Source organism: Vanderwaltozyma polyspora, genomic scaffold, assembly GCF_000150035.1.
Source record: "Vanderwaltozyma polyspora DSM 70294 KpolScaffold530 genomic scaffold, whole genome shotgun sequence".
NCBI lineage: Eukaryota > Fungi > Ascomycota > Saccharomycetes > Saccharomycetales > Saccharomycetaceae > Vanderwaltozyma > Vanderwaltozyma polyspora.
Window position 1 is genome coordinate 76136 of NW_001834661.1, and position 17879 is coordinate 94014.

At 34.7% G+C, this 17879-nt stretch overlaps 10 protein-coding genes across 10 annotated transcripts; 4 read left to right on the forward strand and 6 right to left on the reverse strand.

Moving 5' to 3' along the window:
- Nucleotides 1-996: 996 nt before the first annotated feature.
- SFA1 (bifunctional alcohol dehydrogenase/S-(hydroxymethyl)glutathione dehydrogenase) lies at nucleotides 997-2139 on the forward strand (the record flags this gene model as incomplete). The annotated part of the gene is made up of 1 exon (XM_001644869.1): nucleotides 997-2139. The coding sequence occupies one exon, from the start codon at nucleotides 997-999 to the stop codon at nucleotides 2137-2139; it is 1143 nt and encodes a 380-aa protein (XP_001644919.1).
- Nucleotides 2140-2416: 277 nt separating this feature from the next.
- Nucleotides 2417-4471, reverse strand: NRP1 (Nrp1p; the record flags this gene model as incomplete). Its single annotated transcript, XM_001644870.1, has 1 exon — nucleotides 2417-4471. The coding sequence occupies one exon, from the start codon at nucleotides 4469-4471 to the stop codon at nucleotides 2417-2419; it is 2055 nt and encodes a 684-aa protein (XP_001644920.1).
- Nucleotides 4472-5048: 577 nt separating this feature from the next.
- Nucleotides 5049-5636, reverse strand: FAP7 (nucleoside-triphosphatase; the record flags this gene model as incomplete). Its single annotated transcript, XM_001644871.1, has 1 exon — nucleotides 5049-5636. The coding sequence occupies one exon, from the start codon at nucleotides 5634-5636 to the stop codon at nucleotides 5049-5051; it is 588 nt and encodes a 195-aa protein (XP_001644921.1).
- A 323-nt stretch (nucleotides 5637-5959) lies between these two features.
- Nucleotides 5960-6535, forward strand: CDC36 (CCR4-NOT core subunit CDC36; the record flags this gene model as incomplete). Its single annotated transcript, XM_001644872.1, has 1 exon — nucleotides 5960-6535. One exon carries the CDS (start codon nucleotides 5960-5962, stop codon nucleotides 6533-6535), a length of 576 nt encoding a protein of 191 aa, XP_001644922.1.
- Nucleotides 6536-6896: 361 nt separating this feature from the next.
- On the reverse strand, nucleotides 6897-8174 carry MSS51 (Mss51p; the record flags this gene model as incomplete). The annotated part of the gene is made up of 1 exon (XM_001644873.1): nucleotides 6897-8174. The coding sequence occupies one exon, from the start codon at nucleotides 8172-8174 to the stop codon at nucleotides 6897-6899; it is 1278 nt and encodes a 425-aa protein (XP_001644923.1).
- Nucleotides 8175-8717: 543 nt separating this feature from the next.
- Nucleotides 8718-9653, reverse strand: HMX1 (Hmx1p; the record flags this gene model as incomplete). Its single annotated transcript, XM_001644874.1, has 1 exon — nucleotides 8718-9653. One exon carries the CDS (start codon nucleotides 9651-9653, stop codon nucleotides 8718-8720), a length of 936 nt encoding a protein of 311 aa, XP_001644924.1.
- A 673-nt stretch (nucleotides 9654-10326) lies between these two features.
- Nucleotides 10327-10593, reverse strand: MHF2 (Mhf2p; the record flags this gene model as incomplete). The annotated part of the gene is made up of 1 exon (XM_001644875.1): nucleotides 10327-10593. One exon carries the CDS (start codon nucleotides 10591-10593, stop codon nucleotides 10327-10329), a length of 267 nt encoding a protein of 88 aa, XP_001644925.1.
- A 264-nt stretch (nucleotides 10594-10857) lies between these two features.
- On the forward strand, nucleotides 10858-13173 carry Kpol_530p38 (tetratricopeptide repeat protein; the record flags this gene model as incomplete). Its single annotated transcript, XM_001644876.1, has 1 exon — nucleotides 10858-13173. One exon carries the CDS (start codon nucleotides 10858-10860, stop codon nucleotides 13171-13173), a length of 2316 nt encoding a protein of 771 aa, XP_001644926.1.
- Nucleotides 13174-14320: 1147 nt separating this feature from the next.
- SEC13 (GTPase-activating protein SEC13) lies at nucleotides 14321-15205 on the forward strand (the record flags this gene model as incomplete). Its single annotated transcript, XM_001644877.1, has 1 exon — nucleotides 14321-15205. The coding sequence occupies one exon, from the start codon at nucleotides 14321-14323 to the stop codon at nucleotides 15203-15205; it is 885 nt and encodes a 294-aa protein (XP_001644927.1).
- Nucleotides 15206-15622: 417 nt separating this feature from the next.
- Nucleotides 15623-16552, reverse strand: PNP1 (purine-nucleoside phosphorylase; the record flags this gene model as incomplete). Its single annotated transcript, XM_001644878.1, has 1 exon — nucleotides 15623-16552. The coding sequence occupies one exon, from the start codon at nucleotides 16550-16552 to the stop codon at nucleotides 15623-15625; it is 930 nt and encodes a 309-aa protein (XP_001644928.1).
- Between the last annotated feature and the right edge of the window lie 1327 nt (nucleotides 16553-17879).

Below are 17879 nucleotides of genomic sequence, written 5' to 3' on the forward strand. Positions count from 1 at the left end.
AAGTGTGTCTTTGTTAAATCATCATCATCATCATCTTTAGGTTTGTTTTATTAGACATATCTCTAAAATGATATAAATTCTCATTTTTGGTGTGCCATCTGTCGTTCATCATGATATAGTTTAGAAGGTGTCTGTCTCTCTACACAGTGGAAGAAGAGACAATGGGTTGATGTGATTGATGGTGGTTTAAAAGTAGGACAATGCAACAGACCTCTGTGCCAGCTAACCAAATACTATTACTGTGGTTCGATGGATCGATCGATTGATATATTCCTTAACACACAAACACTTACCTATCTCCTATCCATTATAAACTGTAAACGCTAGTCCCACAAATAGACCTGGCGCTACCATTAATATCGTATGGTGGTGAAATAACTACCATGCAGAACCAAGCACAGCAGAGCACAACAGAGCAAACTACTGGAAGCAGCTATAACAACGCAACAGGTAACAGAACCCTTCCTACTCATGCTACAAGAACATTCGGAACTGAAAACTGAACAGAAATTGCTTTGCCAGTAAGAGAAAGAACCTAGAGAAGAATGAGTGAAATTTCAAGAAAATTTTTTCTTTTTTGGCAATGAGACCACTGTAACCTGAACCTAGAACCTGGAACCTGGAACCAACCAAGTACCAGAACGCAAGAACCTAGAACCTAGGACATGGAACCCAGAACCTACAAATCCAAGTCCAATTGCAATTGCAATCGCATTCGCAATCGCAATTTTAATTCCAACTAATTCCGTACAATTTTACCTTCAACAATGATTACTAATGTAATCTCTTGCTCAATGGCAGCAATGATTTAGTTTCAATTCCATCTTGACATTGTTGGGTCTCCACCCCCTCACCCATTCACACAACCCACTCACTTGTATAAATATATCAATGAAATCAAGTACTTGTAGAAGTGTATATCTCAGATACCTTCCATTACCACACAACCCATAACCCATCTATCCATCATCACATACCTCTCTAAATCTGGGAATCATGTCTACAGTTGGTAAACCAATCACTTGTCAAGCAGCAGTTGCTTATGAAGCAGCTAAACCATTAGTCGTTGAAGAGATCGTTGTTGATCCACCAAAGGCACATGAAGTTCGTATTAAGATCATCAACACTGCAGTTTGTCACACAGATGCTTACACTTTATCAGGTGTCGATCCAGAAGGTTTATTCCCATGTGTTTTAGGCCATGAAGGTTCAGGTATCGTCGAATCTGTAGGTGACAACGTAACAACTGTCAAACCTGGTGACCATGTCGTTGCGTTGTACACTGCAGAATGTGGTAAATGTAAGTTTTGTCTATCTGGTAAGACTAATCTATGTGGTTCAGTAAGAGCTACTCAAGGTAAAGGTGTGATGCCAGATGGTACACCAAGATTTCACAATAAGAAAGGTGAACCTTTGTATCATTTCATGGGATGTTCTACATTTTCAGAATATACTGTTGTAGCAGACGTTTCAGTAGTTGCAATTGATCCAACAGCTCCATTAGACAGTGTCTGTCTATTAGGTTGTGGTGTCACTACCGGTTACGGTGCAGCTATCAAGACAGCAAATGTCCAAAAGGGTGACACTGTTGCTGTATTTGGTGCTGGTACTGTTGGGTTATCGGTAGTTCAAGGTGCTAAATCCAGAGGTGCTTCAAAAATCATTGTTGTTGATATTAACAACGACAAAAAAGAATGGAGTGCAGAATTTGGTGCAACTGATTTCGTTAATCCATCAGAGTTGCCAGAAGGCCAAGATATTGTTTCTAAATTAGTTGAAATGACTGATGGTGGTTTGGATTTTACTTTTGATTGTACTGGTAACGTCAACGTTATGAGAGATGCTTTAGAGGCTTGTCATAAAGGTTGGGGTCAGTCCATTATCATTGGTGTCGCTGCTGCCGGTAAAGAAATCTCTACTAGACCATTTCAGTTAGTCACTGGTAGAGTATGGAAAGGTTCTGCCTTCGGTGGTATTAAAGGTAGATCTGAAATGGGTGGTTTAATTAAAGATTACCAAAATGGTAGTTTGAAAGTTGATGAATTTATTACAAACAGAAGACCTTTTGTTGAAATTAATGATGCTTTCGAAGAGCTACATCACGGTAACTGTTTAAGAACCGTCTTGAGTTTCAAATAATTCTATCCAAACATTGATAATACATGTCTAAATGTATATAAATATAAGTAATATTAATAAGACGGATTTATGACAAGGCTAATACTGACATAAACAGATAATCTAAGATATCATTTCGAATATTTGAATATTTGAATACTTAATAACTAGATTCCACTAGTTCCTTATAAAATTACACCAATTTAAAACTAATAACCCATCTTATATAGATTTTATCTTAACGACTCACTTGTATAACATATTAACAAAATTGACATCAATATAAATAAAAACATCATTATGCAGAATTCAAAGGGACCATAGTATCATTATTAACACTATCGATACTACCGTTGTTGATATGAGTTGCGACAACATTACCAACTAGTCCTTGGCTAGTCTTATTATAACTGGCATTGCTTGTAGCTGTAGACACTGACATATTCGGTAGTTCAATTCCATTGTAGTTATTAGTACTCTTGGAAGCGTTACTGTTGTAGTTGCCACTGCTACTGTTATTATTGTTATTATTATTATTATTGTTATTATTATTATTATTATTATTATTATAGTAATGACGATTATTCAGGCCATTAGAGTTATTCATAGTAGGAGAGTTGATATCTCCTGAATTTATATGACTTTTTGGTCCACCACAACGAAGACATACAACATTTTTGGCAAAATTATGATAACTGCATGCAATACATTTCCAATCACCAGCTCTGAATGGAACATTAGAACCACTATTGTTATTGCCATTTGTTTGATGATTATTATAACGATTACCGTTATGATTATTGTTATTATATCTGTATGAATTATTATTGTTGATGCTATTATTAATATTCATGCTACCGTTATTATTGTTGCCATTGCTATTATTATTATTATTATTGTTGTTGTTGTTGTTCATCATACCAATGTATCCCGTTGAGCCATTAATCGGACTTGACCTGGCTTGTAGACCTTGAGGTTGTGAATTATGTTGCATACCTAATGCAAAATTATATTGATTTGGCGTGGTGTTCAAAATATTTAAGTTTGATCCATTATCATTTAGTGGATTATTATGCATATTATTTGAATTGTTAACATATTTTCTTGAATTTAAATTATTAGAAGCAGCAGGGTATGAACATCTAAAACACGCAGTCCTTCTTTGAAAATTCGAAAAGCCACATGACATACAATTCCAATCACCAGGTCTTGGTTTATTCTTACTTTGGGGGAATGGTGCTGAAATATCTTGCACTCTTTCTAAAACTGTCACGGAAGAAGGTTGGATCTCGACAATATGTTCAACCACTCTAGGTTGCTTTGTATTTGCCATGTTAGATAAGATTGAACGACCATTTAGGAGTAAAGCATCAGTGGCTTCCTTATGCGATTGAAATGATACAAAACCTGAAATACTATCTTGTTCTTCTACGTATGGACTGTTATTCATACTCCAATTGTTATTAACATTTGAAGTTTCTTCAACGATGTTTTTAACAGTCCAAAAACTTACTGGTTTAGACCCAAATTGAGCAAACCATGATTCTAATTCACTCTGGGTTGTGTCTGGAGGTAGATTGTTCATATATAACAATTTTGAAGCCTCTTCTTTAAACGCTTTAAAATCTGAATTAGAATCATATGGCTTTGTTAAAACCAGTGTTATATCTTCCTCGGTAGTACATTTCTTGTGGATGGTAGTCAAGATTTCAGTTACTCTATTAATCTCCAATGGAGTTTCTTTCATTTCCTTTGAATCATCTTCATTATTATCGTCATCAGCAGCGGTAGTTATGGTAGCATTTCCGCTTTCTTCAGCACCTGTATTGGCGTGTACTTCATCTTCTTTGTCAGAGTTTTCTTCTATTTCTTTTGTCTCCACTGTCGTTTTTTCAGCGGTGAGCTCTAGTACTCTTAGTAATTCTTCTAAATCTCTCAGATTCTTTGATTTCTTAACAGTGACTGTATCTGAATGATTCTTTGCCCATCTATTAAATTCTTTCCATAGGTCGAAGACTTTTACCTCCTGAAGATAGTCTGGTAATGTTACAATTTCATCACGAGCTTGTCTTGGAATTGTCACACGAAGGTCCCAAACAGAATTCAACGAGCAAAACACAAATTCATCATCACCCACAACTGTCTTTATATCTTCATCCAATTGTTTAATCATGTCTTTAAAAGAAATTGCACTCTCATCATCTATAGAGATAACTTTAACTTCATCTTTACCATAATAGCATTCCAGTGATTCTGCATCGACAAATTGATATGACAACTTTGAAATTCGAGTATGATCCTTAGGTGTCTCAACACTATGCAATGTATCGGTCTCTATCACTATATAATACATTGCTCTCCACCTTTTGGTAAATATATGTTCTTTTTTATTGCCCTTTGCTTTGCTTTGACCTAGTTCCTGCAATTTCGCTACCGATTAAAACCTCTTTCAACCAATTTCAATGCTATTTTCAATATTCAAAAACAAAACAAGCCGTACAGAACCTTATAATACCAATGACAGACCACTGTATAACTCGAATTAGACTCCTATATCCCTTCCAAACCAATCTTTATAACTACTCATCTCATCAGATCAGTGAAAAATTTTTCAATATTTTAAAAGCATCGATCGCATCGCTTATAAGCTGAGAACGGTGCCATACATAAGGAACAAAGAGAGACATAAGAAAAAGAGACAGTAACAAATTATATATATAAATTGATTGTTTATAATGATTAGAAACCTGTTTATTCCATTGAAAAATGGTATATCGATAGATTTATATCCTTCAGGTTTATGTTTTATATTTATATTATATTATACAGAATTTAAAGGACACCAAAACTTGACGATTGGAGGGAGGGTCCTTTTTTTTTAAATAATTTAGACGATGAGGTTACAACAAAGGATGATGACGTTATATATATTAATCACTTTCGTTATCATCACTTGACACACCCTCCTCCAGTTCGTTAGTGACACCCTTCTTGTGTTGTTTCAGCCATAATTCGACCCAGTCCACTATTCTATCGACGTTTGCTTCCATTTGTTCAGTAGTGTCACTTTGTAACTCGACTACAATTTCTTCAGCATACGATTCTTGAGCGTCTTGCAAAACAACACCCATAATCTCAGCATCTAGATTCTCCTGGATTTTAGAATCATGATACTTTCTGGCATGCAATCTATCGTACAAAATAGAATTATCACATCTTAATACAACAACTAAATCGATTAATCTCTCTGGGAAAACATCATTAACGTGCCAATCGACAATACTGCCACCTTCACGCAACAACGGCTCCAATTCATCTAGCAACTTGTCCTCATCAACAATATGTGACTTACGATCCTCATCATACCCTTCATAGCAATCATGCTCCTTAGCAAAATCAGATATATTATAATATTTGTAATCTGATAACCTTCTTTGAAGAAGTTCACAACTAGTAGACTTCCCACATCCAGGAGTACCTGTAATTAACAAATTAGGTTTCAATCTACGAGATAACATCGTGCACTAACCTTAACTCACCTTATAGAAACCAACAAACCATCTTGAACGAACAAATATCCTCATCTCATCTCATCTCTTGTTCTTATAACTAGTTCCTTTCTTTGATCTTTCGATGCTATACGGTTCATTATCAAGAAGTTTTTCACTATTGAAAAAAAAATTAGCTTAAGCTTAAATATATATACAATTTGTATATGAAGCAACGATGTCAATTGGAAGGTATTTGTATTGGCAAAGGTATCTATATTGGTGGTAAGTGGATTATCTTGTTGGATTGAGGTTGTCTGAGGTTGTTGGTTTACTTCTTGTTTGGGTTTAAAATGGATAAATTTGGGTTAGAAGCGTTGCTCCCATTGATTAAGCAAGATGATACAGAATTATCAAAAAAATATAATCATGCAATGACAATTGGTACTGATTTGTCGTCAATGTTACATTCTTTGGGGATACCTAGAGACAATCAGAGGTATCGTATATTGGATACGTTTCAATCTCCTTGGGCAGAAACCTCTAGGAGTGAGGTTGAACCAAGATTTTTCACCCCAGAATCTTTTAAAAATATTCCAAATGTATTACAGTCTAAAGTTACACCTCCTGTTTTCAATTCGATAGAGAACGATCAACAACGTGTGACGTTGTTCCAAGATGAGACTCTTTTTTATCTTTTTTATAAACATCCAGGTACTGTTATTCAAGAGTTGACTTATTTAGAGTTAAGGAAACGTAATTGGCGTTATCACAAAACGTTAAAGGCTTGGTTAACTAAAGATCCAATGGTAGAACCGTTAGTCTCTGGTGATGGGTTGAGTGAAAGAGGTTCTTATATATTTTTCGATCCTCAAAGGTGGGAAAAGTGTCAAAGGGAATTTGTATTATTTTACAATGCAATTATGTAATAAAATAAATATTAGAATTATTTAATATCGTATGTTAATAATGGATAAATTAATTTCAATCGAATGGTAAGGCTGTTCCTATTTCATGTTCTACCTATTTATGTTGTTTTACCGTAAACTCATTGGTTTCGAAGGGCTAACAATGTCAGAAATAGGAAAGGAAAATAGAATGAATGAAGGAGTTCTAATCAACATTACAGAATTTTTCAAATTGAATACGATATCATTATGATATTTATTTACATGATATTAAAAAGTATTTATAAACACATTAATCGAATGTTAATAGTAATTGAAGAAATCCTTGTAGGTACTGAGCACAAAGAGCATTAAGATTTGTTTATATTAAAGGAAATGCCATTTAAACTTCAATTGCATGATACCTCTTACCCCTAAAACCAGCAATATACATATTGAATTGGTAAACTTCTTGTGGATTCATATCATTTAATTCCCATTTGGTGCTTCCAAAGACATTCTTGACTGGATCCATCAACATATCTAATTCGTTACCATACCTATTCTTGACGACATCAATATCACGTAACAAATCTTGTTTGCTGAAACCAGTAGTGAAAATAGCACATTTGGTGTCTAGCAAAGCTTTCATTGTTTCACCTAACCAAATTTCTGTAGTCTCAGGGTAAGCATAACCAGGATGGAAAGTAAAGAAAACATCTAAAAATGGATCGTAAGGGAAGAAATCTTGAGCTTCATGGAAAACATGAAAGTAGTCAGGATGGAAAACTAATTTCAAAGTATCATCAACTTTCTTAACTATTGGAGTAGATGATGTGATATATTGGTTCTTTTCTTTGTTCAAGTAACATTCAGGACCGATGAAATGGATTTCGAATTCTTGTTCAGGGAACAAATATTGGAATTGTTTCCAAACATGGCCTGGCAATTGAGCTTCTGCTCTAGCCCCCAAGATGAAAATCCTCATTGGTCTATCCCTTGTATTTACTTTAACATTTTGTGATTTATTTTGATACGGATATAGAGTATAACGAAGAGCGGCCAAAGATTTCAAACCTTCCAAAGTAACAGGACCCTTTGGATTCAAAGAATATGGCGAGAATTGATGTAACAAAGAACCAATGGTAATTGGGTAACTCAACATCTTAGTTACAGCAGCTAATTGAAATTCTGTATCCATTGAATAGAAAGAACGTGTGTAAAAGAACAAATCCCAATTAGTCAAATTAATCAAACGATCGTAATCTTGATCTTGAGGGAAATCAAACTCAGGGAATGGTCTCCCACTTCTCAAATCATGTTCATATATATTAACCTTCTTCAAAATTTCATATCTCTTTGATTCATGGTAATCTTTATCCATTAACCAAGCTTCTTTGTCATGATGAGTTGGAATTCCAGATAAAGGACAAGTGTAGTTAATATCTTTGTGAGTGACAGGACATTTAGCCAAAGTTCTAATCTTCGCAGCACGTTCACGCAAGTCGACACAAGGTGACTGATCCCAAGGATGGAATCTATTCTCTGGAGTTGGGTCGTCTGGAGAAGGAGGAGGATCCAAACCCAAAGCATTTCTAACAAAACCCATCAAAGATCTCTTCTGTATCAGGCTATAACTGCCCGCCCCAAGCCTCATAGGCAATTTCACAGCAGTAGACATCTTTAAACCAAAGTCCAGAATATCTATCTCTTAGTATATATATAAATTTATATTCCTCAACGTATAGGTCGTCTCGTAAACTTAGATCTGTATAGGTCTTCCCTGTCTGTAATATAATCTCTTAGGAGAAAAATTAAATCCAAACCAAAAAAAGTTCACTGGAAATTCCTTTAAATTTACCAATGATAAACCAAATAACGTCCTAAACCCACTGTACGTCTAGCCTGGTCCTAACTGATATAAACCTCTGCCAAATCAATGTTTCTGACTGCTATAAAACAGATCCATTGTCTTTAAGTATTGTATTGGCATGTTGGTTAGGTTCTTCAATTTGCTCGAAATCTTTTGTATGGGAAAGCGAGTAAACGAAACTTCATGAACTCCGGGTAACGTCAGGTGATTCCTCTAAATTAAGATGACGGTGAGGAACTTTTAACCTGGTTGATGGTCAGCTTTGATGACAGCAAATGGTTAGTGATGGTAGAATATGTATTAGAGATTAGTTATATTTTGTAGAATTACTTTATTTTACTTATAATTATTTTATATGTATCTGTTTAGTAGGACTGATGCTAATGTGAACTGGATTATAATGAGAATGAACATTAGAGATTTCTTTAGGAATGGTGATATCGAACTATTGTATTTCCACTCTTCCACGATGAATGTAAACAGCTTGTAGCTGAATATGTTCATTAATTCGTTTCTATTTCTTGTTCCTACCTCTGCAATGCAGTTTTCTAACATTACGAAAACATCTTTTGAAGTTTTGATTACCGTTAGTTTTTGTTGTTCCAAGAGCTCATCTCTTGTCGATAATTCGTAATTTTTTTTGTATAGCCAACGCAATTTGACGTCTGTGGTCTCTGGATTTGTTGAGTCTGTAAATTGGTAAAAATTTGTACCCCTGGCAATGATCTCTTTGTGTGACAAGTGTTCGAATTTAGGGAAAATTCCAAGGTGTTTCGTCACATTGGATTTCATTATTTTACCACCTGCAAACAATGCCAAGTACAAAACATGACAATATGCTAGTAGAGTGCATGGATCTTCGGTAGCGTTCGTCTGTATATATTTAACAAAGTTTTGCAATTGTTCTGAATCATTGGTGAATCGATCTGAATTGATAAATTCTAATAACTGTGGCCTATCATTTTGAAATTCTGGATAATACAATAACTCCAAATCTTTCAAAATCTTATCCTTCCTTCTAAACTCGTCTAAATAGAAACTTGATAATATAAGTTTCATTTGAGAGTCGTCCTGGTTGTTTAAAACCAAATCTATCTCTGTCTCTATGGTATTGAAGATATGGTAGAACACGACTAACCCTTCTCTGTATATAAACCCATGTTTCAATGCAAGCGCCAGTCTGATCCCCATAAAGGCACTGACCTTATTATGGAAGTCTCTTGTTTCAAAATTGATCCTGTTGGCTAATGCACCAACATCTGTAGGTGAAGGTATAGTGGATGTCATTGCGATGTGGCGTTATTAAATTTGCTGTCTTTTCTGTTGTAGCAGAGATCGATAAGATGTGTTTGCAAATTCAAAAAGAAGACCAAGAAATGCACCTAAATATTTTTTTTTGAATGTAAAAACAATTACAATTGGGAAACTTCCATTGTTTATATACAAAATAAATGTGTACAAAGGGACACATTTATTTTATAAATTCATTCAACCATCTTGATTTAAATTGCACCCGTTTGTTAGTTTAAATGAGGTGTTCTTAATAAAGCTGCAAAAATGACACCAAATTTAAACATTTTTATGACAACAAGGCCAATAATTGGTGATGGTAACACCAAAGGGACCATCGAAACCTCTAAGGAATGTATCATAAGCCTCAACAATGCCATTACTAACGGTTCTTCTGTTCACAGGATCGGATTATCTTCCCGATAACTGCAACTCAATCACGTGTAACTTTTATTTTTGTAACCACCTGACCAACCAAGACATATAATAACAACCACACTCACCTTCACAATGCATCAAACAATACAATTGCAATATTCAAGGTAAACTAAAGGCATCGATTCGAACAATGCTGTCCACACCAGCAATACTAGTTCCTAAAAATTACAGACTACTGATCAATTGATTGCATTAAAAACAATCCAGTGGTTGCCAAATCTTCGTTGTATCATCAACTCATATCTAATAAGAGTAAACCTGCAATTTCTTCAAGGTCTGTATGTGTCAACTCTACTCTTACACCAGTAAAACTATTCTCTTCTTCTAGTTTAGCTTTAGTTTCAATGCTTCTCATAATAGCTTCTCTTACAAATAGTTCCATATACTTCTGAAGTCCTTCAACAACATCTTCAGTTATACGTGTGCTAGAATGTTCAAATGAGCTGGTTTCAAGCAATCTAGCAATAGTCTCCTTGGGAATAGGTCCATTATCATCCATTATTATACACTTGTAGATCTCCGTAACCTGTTTTCTCTCTGTTCTTTGTCAATCTTTGTCTATATTTACTGATTCTTAAAAACTTGACTTTTATTTAAAATCGCTTTCTTATAACATTATATATCAAAGGAAACATTGATTGATTATGTTTCAACAAATAATAACCATTTTAATAGAGTTAGTTCATTGAAATCGCAGTTGTGGTCGCAGTTGAGTTGGGTGCGTTTATTTGGAGTTGGTTAAGAATAAGTGACTGCGTTCAATATGTTGATTATTTGGCTTTATAGCATTTTTTTAGCTAATTTAATTAAGGTTTTAGCAGTTGACGTCGATCCATGGAATAATATCACAAATACAATTGACTTGTATTCAGACACGCTTCAGCCTGATTATTTCCACGTTAATAATACTGTTTTAGATGAGTGTCAATTGCATATAAGGAGGAGTTATTCTTTAGAGAGAGAGAAACAAGAATTTGATAAATTTTGGGCATCCTTGGACCCTGATTCTCTACATTCGAGTTTTTATAATGATCTGGTAATCTCTAGTGATAAATATCAAAATCCAAATGCTACTTATATGTTGGCTCAAATCCATCTATATGGTGATTATGGGTTCCCACATAATAAGTCCTTAGGTTTCCATTATTTGGACAAGTTTAATAATTTAACAGATTATCAAAATGCAACTGCATTATTTGATATGGGTGTACTTTATACAACAGGTTTGCTGGGTACAACCGAAATAGATATACCCAAGGGTTTAGCATTTTTTGAGAAAGCAGCTGATTCAGGTGATTTAAGAGCTAAACAAGCTTTAGCTTATAGATATTTAGTAGGGATGAATGTACCAAAAGATTGTGGCAAAGCTTTGTTTTTATATAGGCAATTGGCAGAACATATTTTTGAAAGATTCACTCCAGAAGAATGGTCAATTGAATTCCCTCCTTTAGAATCCTATAATATTAGGGTATCCGATTTGGATGGCGGTTTATTAGGCGAAGGTCTAAATAGGATCACAAGTTCAATCAAAAGATCAGCCTCAAAGAGACCTGATTTGTTCTCCATATACTATACTCAAATGAACGAAGGGAAAGTTTATTTATCTTTCAATTCAGATGAATCTGTCCTAGGTTCAAATGATGACGATGTGTTGGATAAATTGGTTGATAGTTATTACACTGCATTGGATTTATTCAAAGGAACATACAACACTAGAAGGACTCCGGAAATGGCAAGATTGTTATTAGAATCTATTTTTGAAGAATTTGATTCAAGTGTAGCTTCGATGGATAATCTACAGGCACATTTTTATGGAAGATGTGTGGATCTTTTAGGCCACATATATCTAACTGGTGAAGGTTTACCATCGTCGGATGCAAATACTGCTGAAACATATTTGAATCGCTCTTTACAAGTTGTGGAAAACCTAAGCTCTATATTTACAACTACGAATAAAGATTTAGGATTGATTCATCAGTACAAATATGGTAATATTACAAAGGCTGTTCAATATTATAAAAAGATATTTAACAAATGGGGAAGTGCTGGTGGGCCCGATTATCAATTGGCAAAACTATCAATAGAACATCCGGAGATGAAACTAGGAAACCCGCTGGTTTTAATGCAACAGGGTCATATGAGAGGTTATTTGCCATCTACCTATGAATTTGCCAGTATGTTAGAAAATGGTATTAATGACAACTATAACATTGAAGATACTGCTCTGGTATATAAGTTATTTGTGGAATCCAACGATTGGTTGATGGCACCCAGATTAAGGGATACATACGCCAGACTATTACTTGGTGACACTGAATCAGCACTTTGGGGATATGCTGTAGCAGCCGAACAAGGTTATGAATCGGCTCAAGTTTCAGCAGCTTATATCATGTATAAGCAACCAAATTTATATGGAAAATCTACTGAATTGTTAGCCACAAGAAAAAGATTAGCAGTGACGTATTATGCTAGAGCTTTTAGACAACTAAATATTGATGCAGGTGTAATTGCCGGTAATTTATATTTTGAAATGGGTGATTATCCTAGGGCATTAACATCATACCAATCTGCAGCATTGAAGTACTCTCCAATGGCATTATGGAATCTAGGATATATGTATGAGAATGCATTAGGAGTTGAGAAAGATTATCATCTTGCCAAGAGGTTCTATGATGAAGCATTGACATTTGACCCTAATATTTTATGGGGTGTAAAATTCAGTCTACTGCAACTGCAAATTAAATCCTGGTATTATTGGCTAATCCGTTCTGAAGAAACTACCATTGCCGGTGCTCAGTCATCAAGCATTGTTAAGGTCTTACCATTCTACAAACAATTGATCAATTTATTCAGATACTCAGGTAGCGATAGTCTTTCCAAGGATAAAGTCGATAAAGTTACTTCAAATACCCAGCAACAATCTGCAGAGACCGCATTTTTGGGTAGATTCTCTAGTCTCTTTATCATTGTGACGGTAATATGTATCCAATATGTCATCAGATTTGTGTTAGCGATCCGCCAAGGAAGAGCACATGTTAGGGCTGAGCAACCCGAACCGGCTCATATCAATGAAGAGTGAACAGGTGAATCTGGATTTTTTTTCAATAACTTTCCTTATGACTCCTTTTCCATAAATCGATATAGTCCCCATTTTTCGATTTGTTCATGTTTTTTTGAATGCATAAAATAACTTCAACACTTATCCAAAAATAATCACGATAGATGGATAAACAGATAGATAAAGTATATATTAAGAACAATACCACGAACCATATTTTCAATTGAATAAGTAAGTTGTATGTAATAATTAGGGTCCATACCCTTCCAGGTTTAGTTAACGTTCATCATTCTCTTTTAAAGCTTTAAAAGAGAATAATGTTACCCTCCTTTTAATTCAAGTGAACAGAACGCAACGCTACCAGTATTCTTCCCTCAATTATTAATAAAGACATAAAATGCAGATAGAAGACAGGTATATAAGCAAATAAGATTTCAATCTTCTCCTATGACAACAAGATTAAACAGCAGTTACTATAAATGACGAGGGTATTGATAGTGTTCAAAAAACACATATGTCTTAGTTGGTTAATTCAAATGATATTATGTTAATTCAATAGTAGCTTTTTGTATACTTTGGTTGGTCATGATGGCTTAAGTTACTGATGGAATGGAGTGAAGTAAGTTAATTTAGTTTGAATTTATAAAGGTATTGAGTTATTACTTTGTAAGAAGATGCTGAATAAAATGGATATGGCCCTTTTAAAGCAACAGAAAGAAGTACAAAGGTTATTGTTTATTTAACTTGTTTGATCATGTGATTTTTGCCGCTGACATTCATCTACTCGTTCAGTACACATTAGGGTTTGTATCACGTGATCATTCCTAATCATTTAAAGAAGTTAAATCACGTTATACGTGACTTAATTTAGATTATTATCAATTCAAAAACTGAACTTTGGGTTAGGTTAACGATTTTTGATTTAATTTCAATTGAAAAAATGGTTAGTTCAGTTAATTAAAACACCAAGATCTGGGGAGTGATCGTTGAGGTTTAAAGAATCAATTGAGTGGGCTAAGCGGTTGATTAGATTTTACTCATCAGTCAGAATTACTTCGTTATTTTATATTATATTAAAGTTCAAAAAATAATACTTTAAGAACAAAAGGCAAATACTGCAGTATAAAAATAGTTCCAAAATTAAAATCAAGAATAATATAATATAAAAATGGTTACCATTGCTAATGCTCATGTTGATTTAATACATGATACCGTTTTGGATTACTACGGTAAACGTTTGGCCACTTGTTCTTCAGACAAAACCATTAAGATTTTTGAAATCGAAGGTGAATCTCATAAATTAGTTGAAACTTTAGTGGGCCATGAAGGTCCTGTTTGGAGAGTTGATTGGGCACATCCAAAATTTGGTACTATCTTAGCTTCATGTTCTTATGATGGTAAAGTTTTGATTTGGAAAGAAGAAAATGGTAAATGGCAGCAAATTGCAGTTCACGCTGTCCACTCTGCATCTGTTAATTCTGTTCAATGGGCTCCACATGAATACGGTGCTTTATTATTAGCTGCTTCTTCTGATGGTAAAGTTTCAATTGTTGAATTTAAAGAGAATGGTACTACCTCTCCAATTTTAATTGATGCTCATGCAATTGGTGTTAACTCAGCCTGTTGGGCCCCTGCTACTGTAGAAGATAACAATGGTAATCCAAAACAATTACGTAGATTTGTTACCGGTGGTGCTGATAATTTAGTGAAGATCTGGAAATATGATTCAGAGACTCAAACTTATACCATTGAAGATACTTTGGAAGGCCATTCAGATTGGGTAAGAGATGTTGCTTGGTCTCCATCTATCTTGATGCGCTCATACATCGCAAGTGTTTCTCAAGATCGTACTTGTATCATCTGGACACAAGAAAATAATAAAGGTCCTTGGAAGAAAACTTTGCTACAACAAGATAAATATCCTGATGTCTTATGGAGAGCTAGTTGGTCTTTGTCAGGTAACATTTTGGCTATCTCCGGTGGTGACAATAAGGTTACCTTATGGAAAGAAAATTTGGCAGGAACTTGGGAATCTGCAGGTGAAGTTCAGTAGATCGTTCGTTCTTAATTTAATTTCGCATCAGAAAGGTTCTTATCTGGCAAATTACTAGTAAAAAGAGTTACCAAAAAATTAAAAAAGATAAAAAAATTCAAAACTACAAACAATATATACGTATATTGCAGAAGCTTTAAATCAATGGACAATAATGAAAAATTTATTTAACCTGATGACAAGTTTTTGTTCCATTAAATGCATTAATCTATCTAGAACTGTCAATTGAAATGTGTTAAAATCTTAAAATTATAAATTATTGTATAATATAATATAATAGATATCTTCAAAGAAAAAACGAAAGAAGATCCATTAAGTTTGTTAGAGTTATGTTTAATTCTTATTAAATATATTATTATTTATTTAAACTATCTACACAATTATATATATGGGAAAGCATGTCCCTTCATGATTTTATTAAAGTTCACCAACGATACCTTCAACTAGTCTTTCAACATCTAGTGATGCTTTTTTACCATTTTCTAGGACTTCATCATGAGTGGCTTTACCATTGTCAATCGGGACAGGATTTGGATCATGAGCACTAGCAGGTAAAGATGATACACATTCATTTGTGATTAGACTTATTGCCAATACTTTCCAACCACAATGTCTAGCGACAATAACCTCAGGAACAGTGCTCATACCGACAGCGTCACCGCCAATGACACGCATCATACGGATTTCAGCCCTAGATTCGAAAGTTGGACCAGAAACAAAGGTATAAGTACCTTCATGTATAGGTCTTTCAATACCCAATTCTTTTTGTTTCTTGAATAAAAGTTTCCTTAAGCCTAAATCATAAGCATCACTTAATGCTAAAAATCTTGGACCATATTCATCAAAATTTTGACCTCTTAATGGATGGTTTCCTGCAAGACCTGGGAAATTTATATGATCATAAATACACATCAAATCACATACTTTAAAGTCTGGATTAACACCACCAGCAGCATTTGTAACAATCAAATTCTTTACTGAGCTTAAATGATGAAGAACCCTTATTGGGAAAGTGGTTTCAAAGAGATTATGACCTTCATAACCATGTAATCTACCACTCATCAGGACAACTGGAGATGAGTTCATCATACCAAAGACCATAGATCCATGATGGCCAGGCACTGTACTTTCTTTGAAACCTGGAATATCAGCATAAGATATAATTAAAGGTTCGATAGTATCCTTTGATATTCTATTTGAAATACCACCTAAACCTGAACCACAGATAATCAAAGTACGTGGTTTGAACTTATCAACACCAAAATGTTCATGTAGTCTATCCTTTAAGTAAGTTGAGGCAAATTGGATAGATTTCCTCTGTTGATCAATATCAAACTCAAATATCATTTAAAAGTGTACGTTGGATTGGAAAGAGATGTGGATAATAGCAATGAACTAAAGACAAAGTAGCTAATGGATGGACCTTCTTGCCAACCGATAAGATATTATAGACTCTCTGTATTGGGACAATATCAACATATTCTTCTTAATATCTGATATTAAAGCTTCTTAAAAGTAGTTAGTTTGCAAGGGAAAGGATGTTTTTTGATTTGAGGAACATTCGATATAAGAAACAGAAGAGATAGATCATCAAGATGTTGAAGATGGTCAGGAACACTGGCCAGAATTGGGTTCTTGAATCCGATAAGGTGGGTAGTGGGGTCAATGTGTGATGGGAATTACAATAGGTATGTTGATGTTATCTATAGGAAACCTGGATCTTTAGGTTTGGGCGCCCACCCTTTAATATCAAGAAGGTACATATTTGCAAATGCGATGAATCAAGCAGAGATTACTTCTCGAAAGCATAAATAGAGTCACTTCCACTCTATAATTGACAACGGGGTCTCTAAGGTGTTGTGTTTTTGATTACTGTCAAGTTGACCAATCTCAGAGAGAGAGGGAGAGAGAGACAGACAGACAGATAATCAGTGCCCTCTTGAATTGACTGACTGACTTATATGCCAACAAATAAAGTTAGAAGCAGGAGAAGAGAAGAAGGAGGGACAGATCCCATTTCAATGAAGAGAAACTGTGAAGATAACTCCAAATTAGGAATCTAATCTGGATCAAATAGATTCCAGTCCCATCCCAATCCCTTCTTATGGCATCTCGATACCCAGATTCTTCCATACAGCTCCTTAAAGAGCTCTCGAAGGAAGGGAACCAGTCCAAGAATGTTTTAAAATCAAGAAAAAAGATATCCCGTAGTGACAGCAATCGATAGGAGCAAGAGACAAGTAAACCTGACAACAATACACAATTATAACTCCAAGCTTTTGCTTCCAAAAAGACCTCTCTTCCCTCTTCCCTCTACTCTCGTGATAAGACTGGATTAAGCTCTCTCTCTGCCTATCAATTGTGAATTGAATCGTAGTCAGGTAAACTTGACAGACCAGACCAAGATAACTATCGATTCCCATTTTATCTTATTACAAAGATAGTAGCGAACATCATCAATTTTTAATAAGAAATTACAATTGAATCTATCCATCCATTGAACTGGAACTGGAACTGGAACTGGTCCACAATTTAAAATATTCCCAATAGCTCAGTGGTACTGACTACAAACTATAAACTTGTTTGACGCATTTTCTGGCTAGATCAACAACAAAGTACAGACACAACACAAGGAAGACCTTCATTTTTCAACTCTTCTTATATCTTCCAAGGA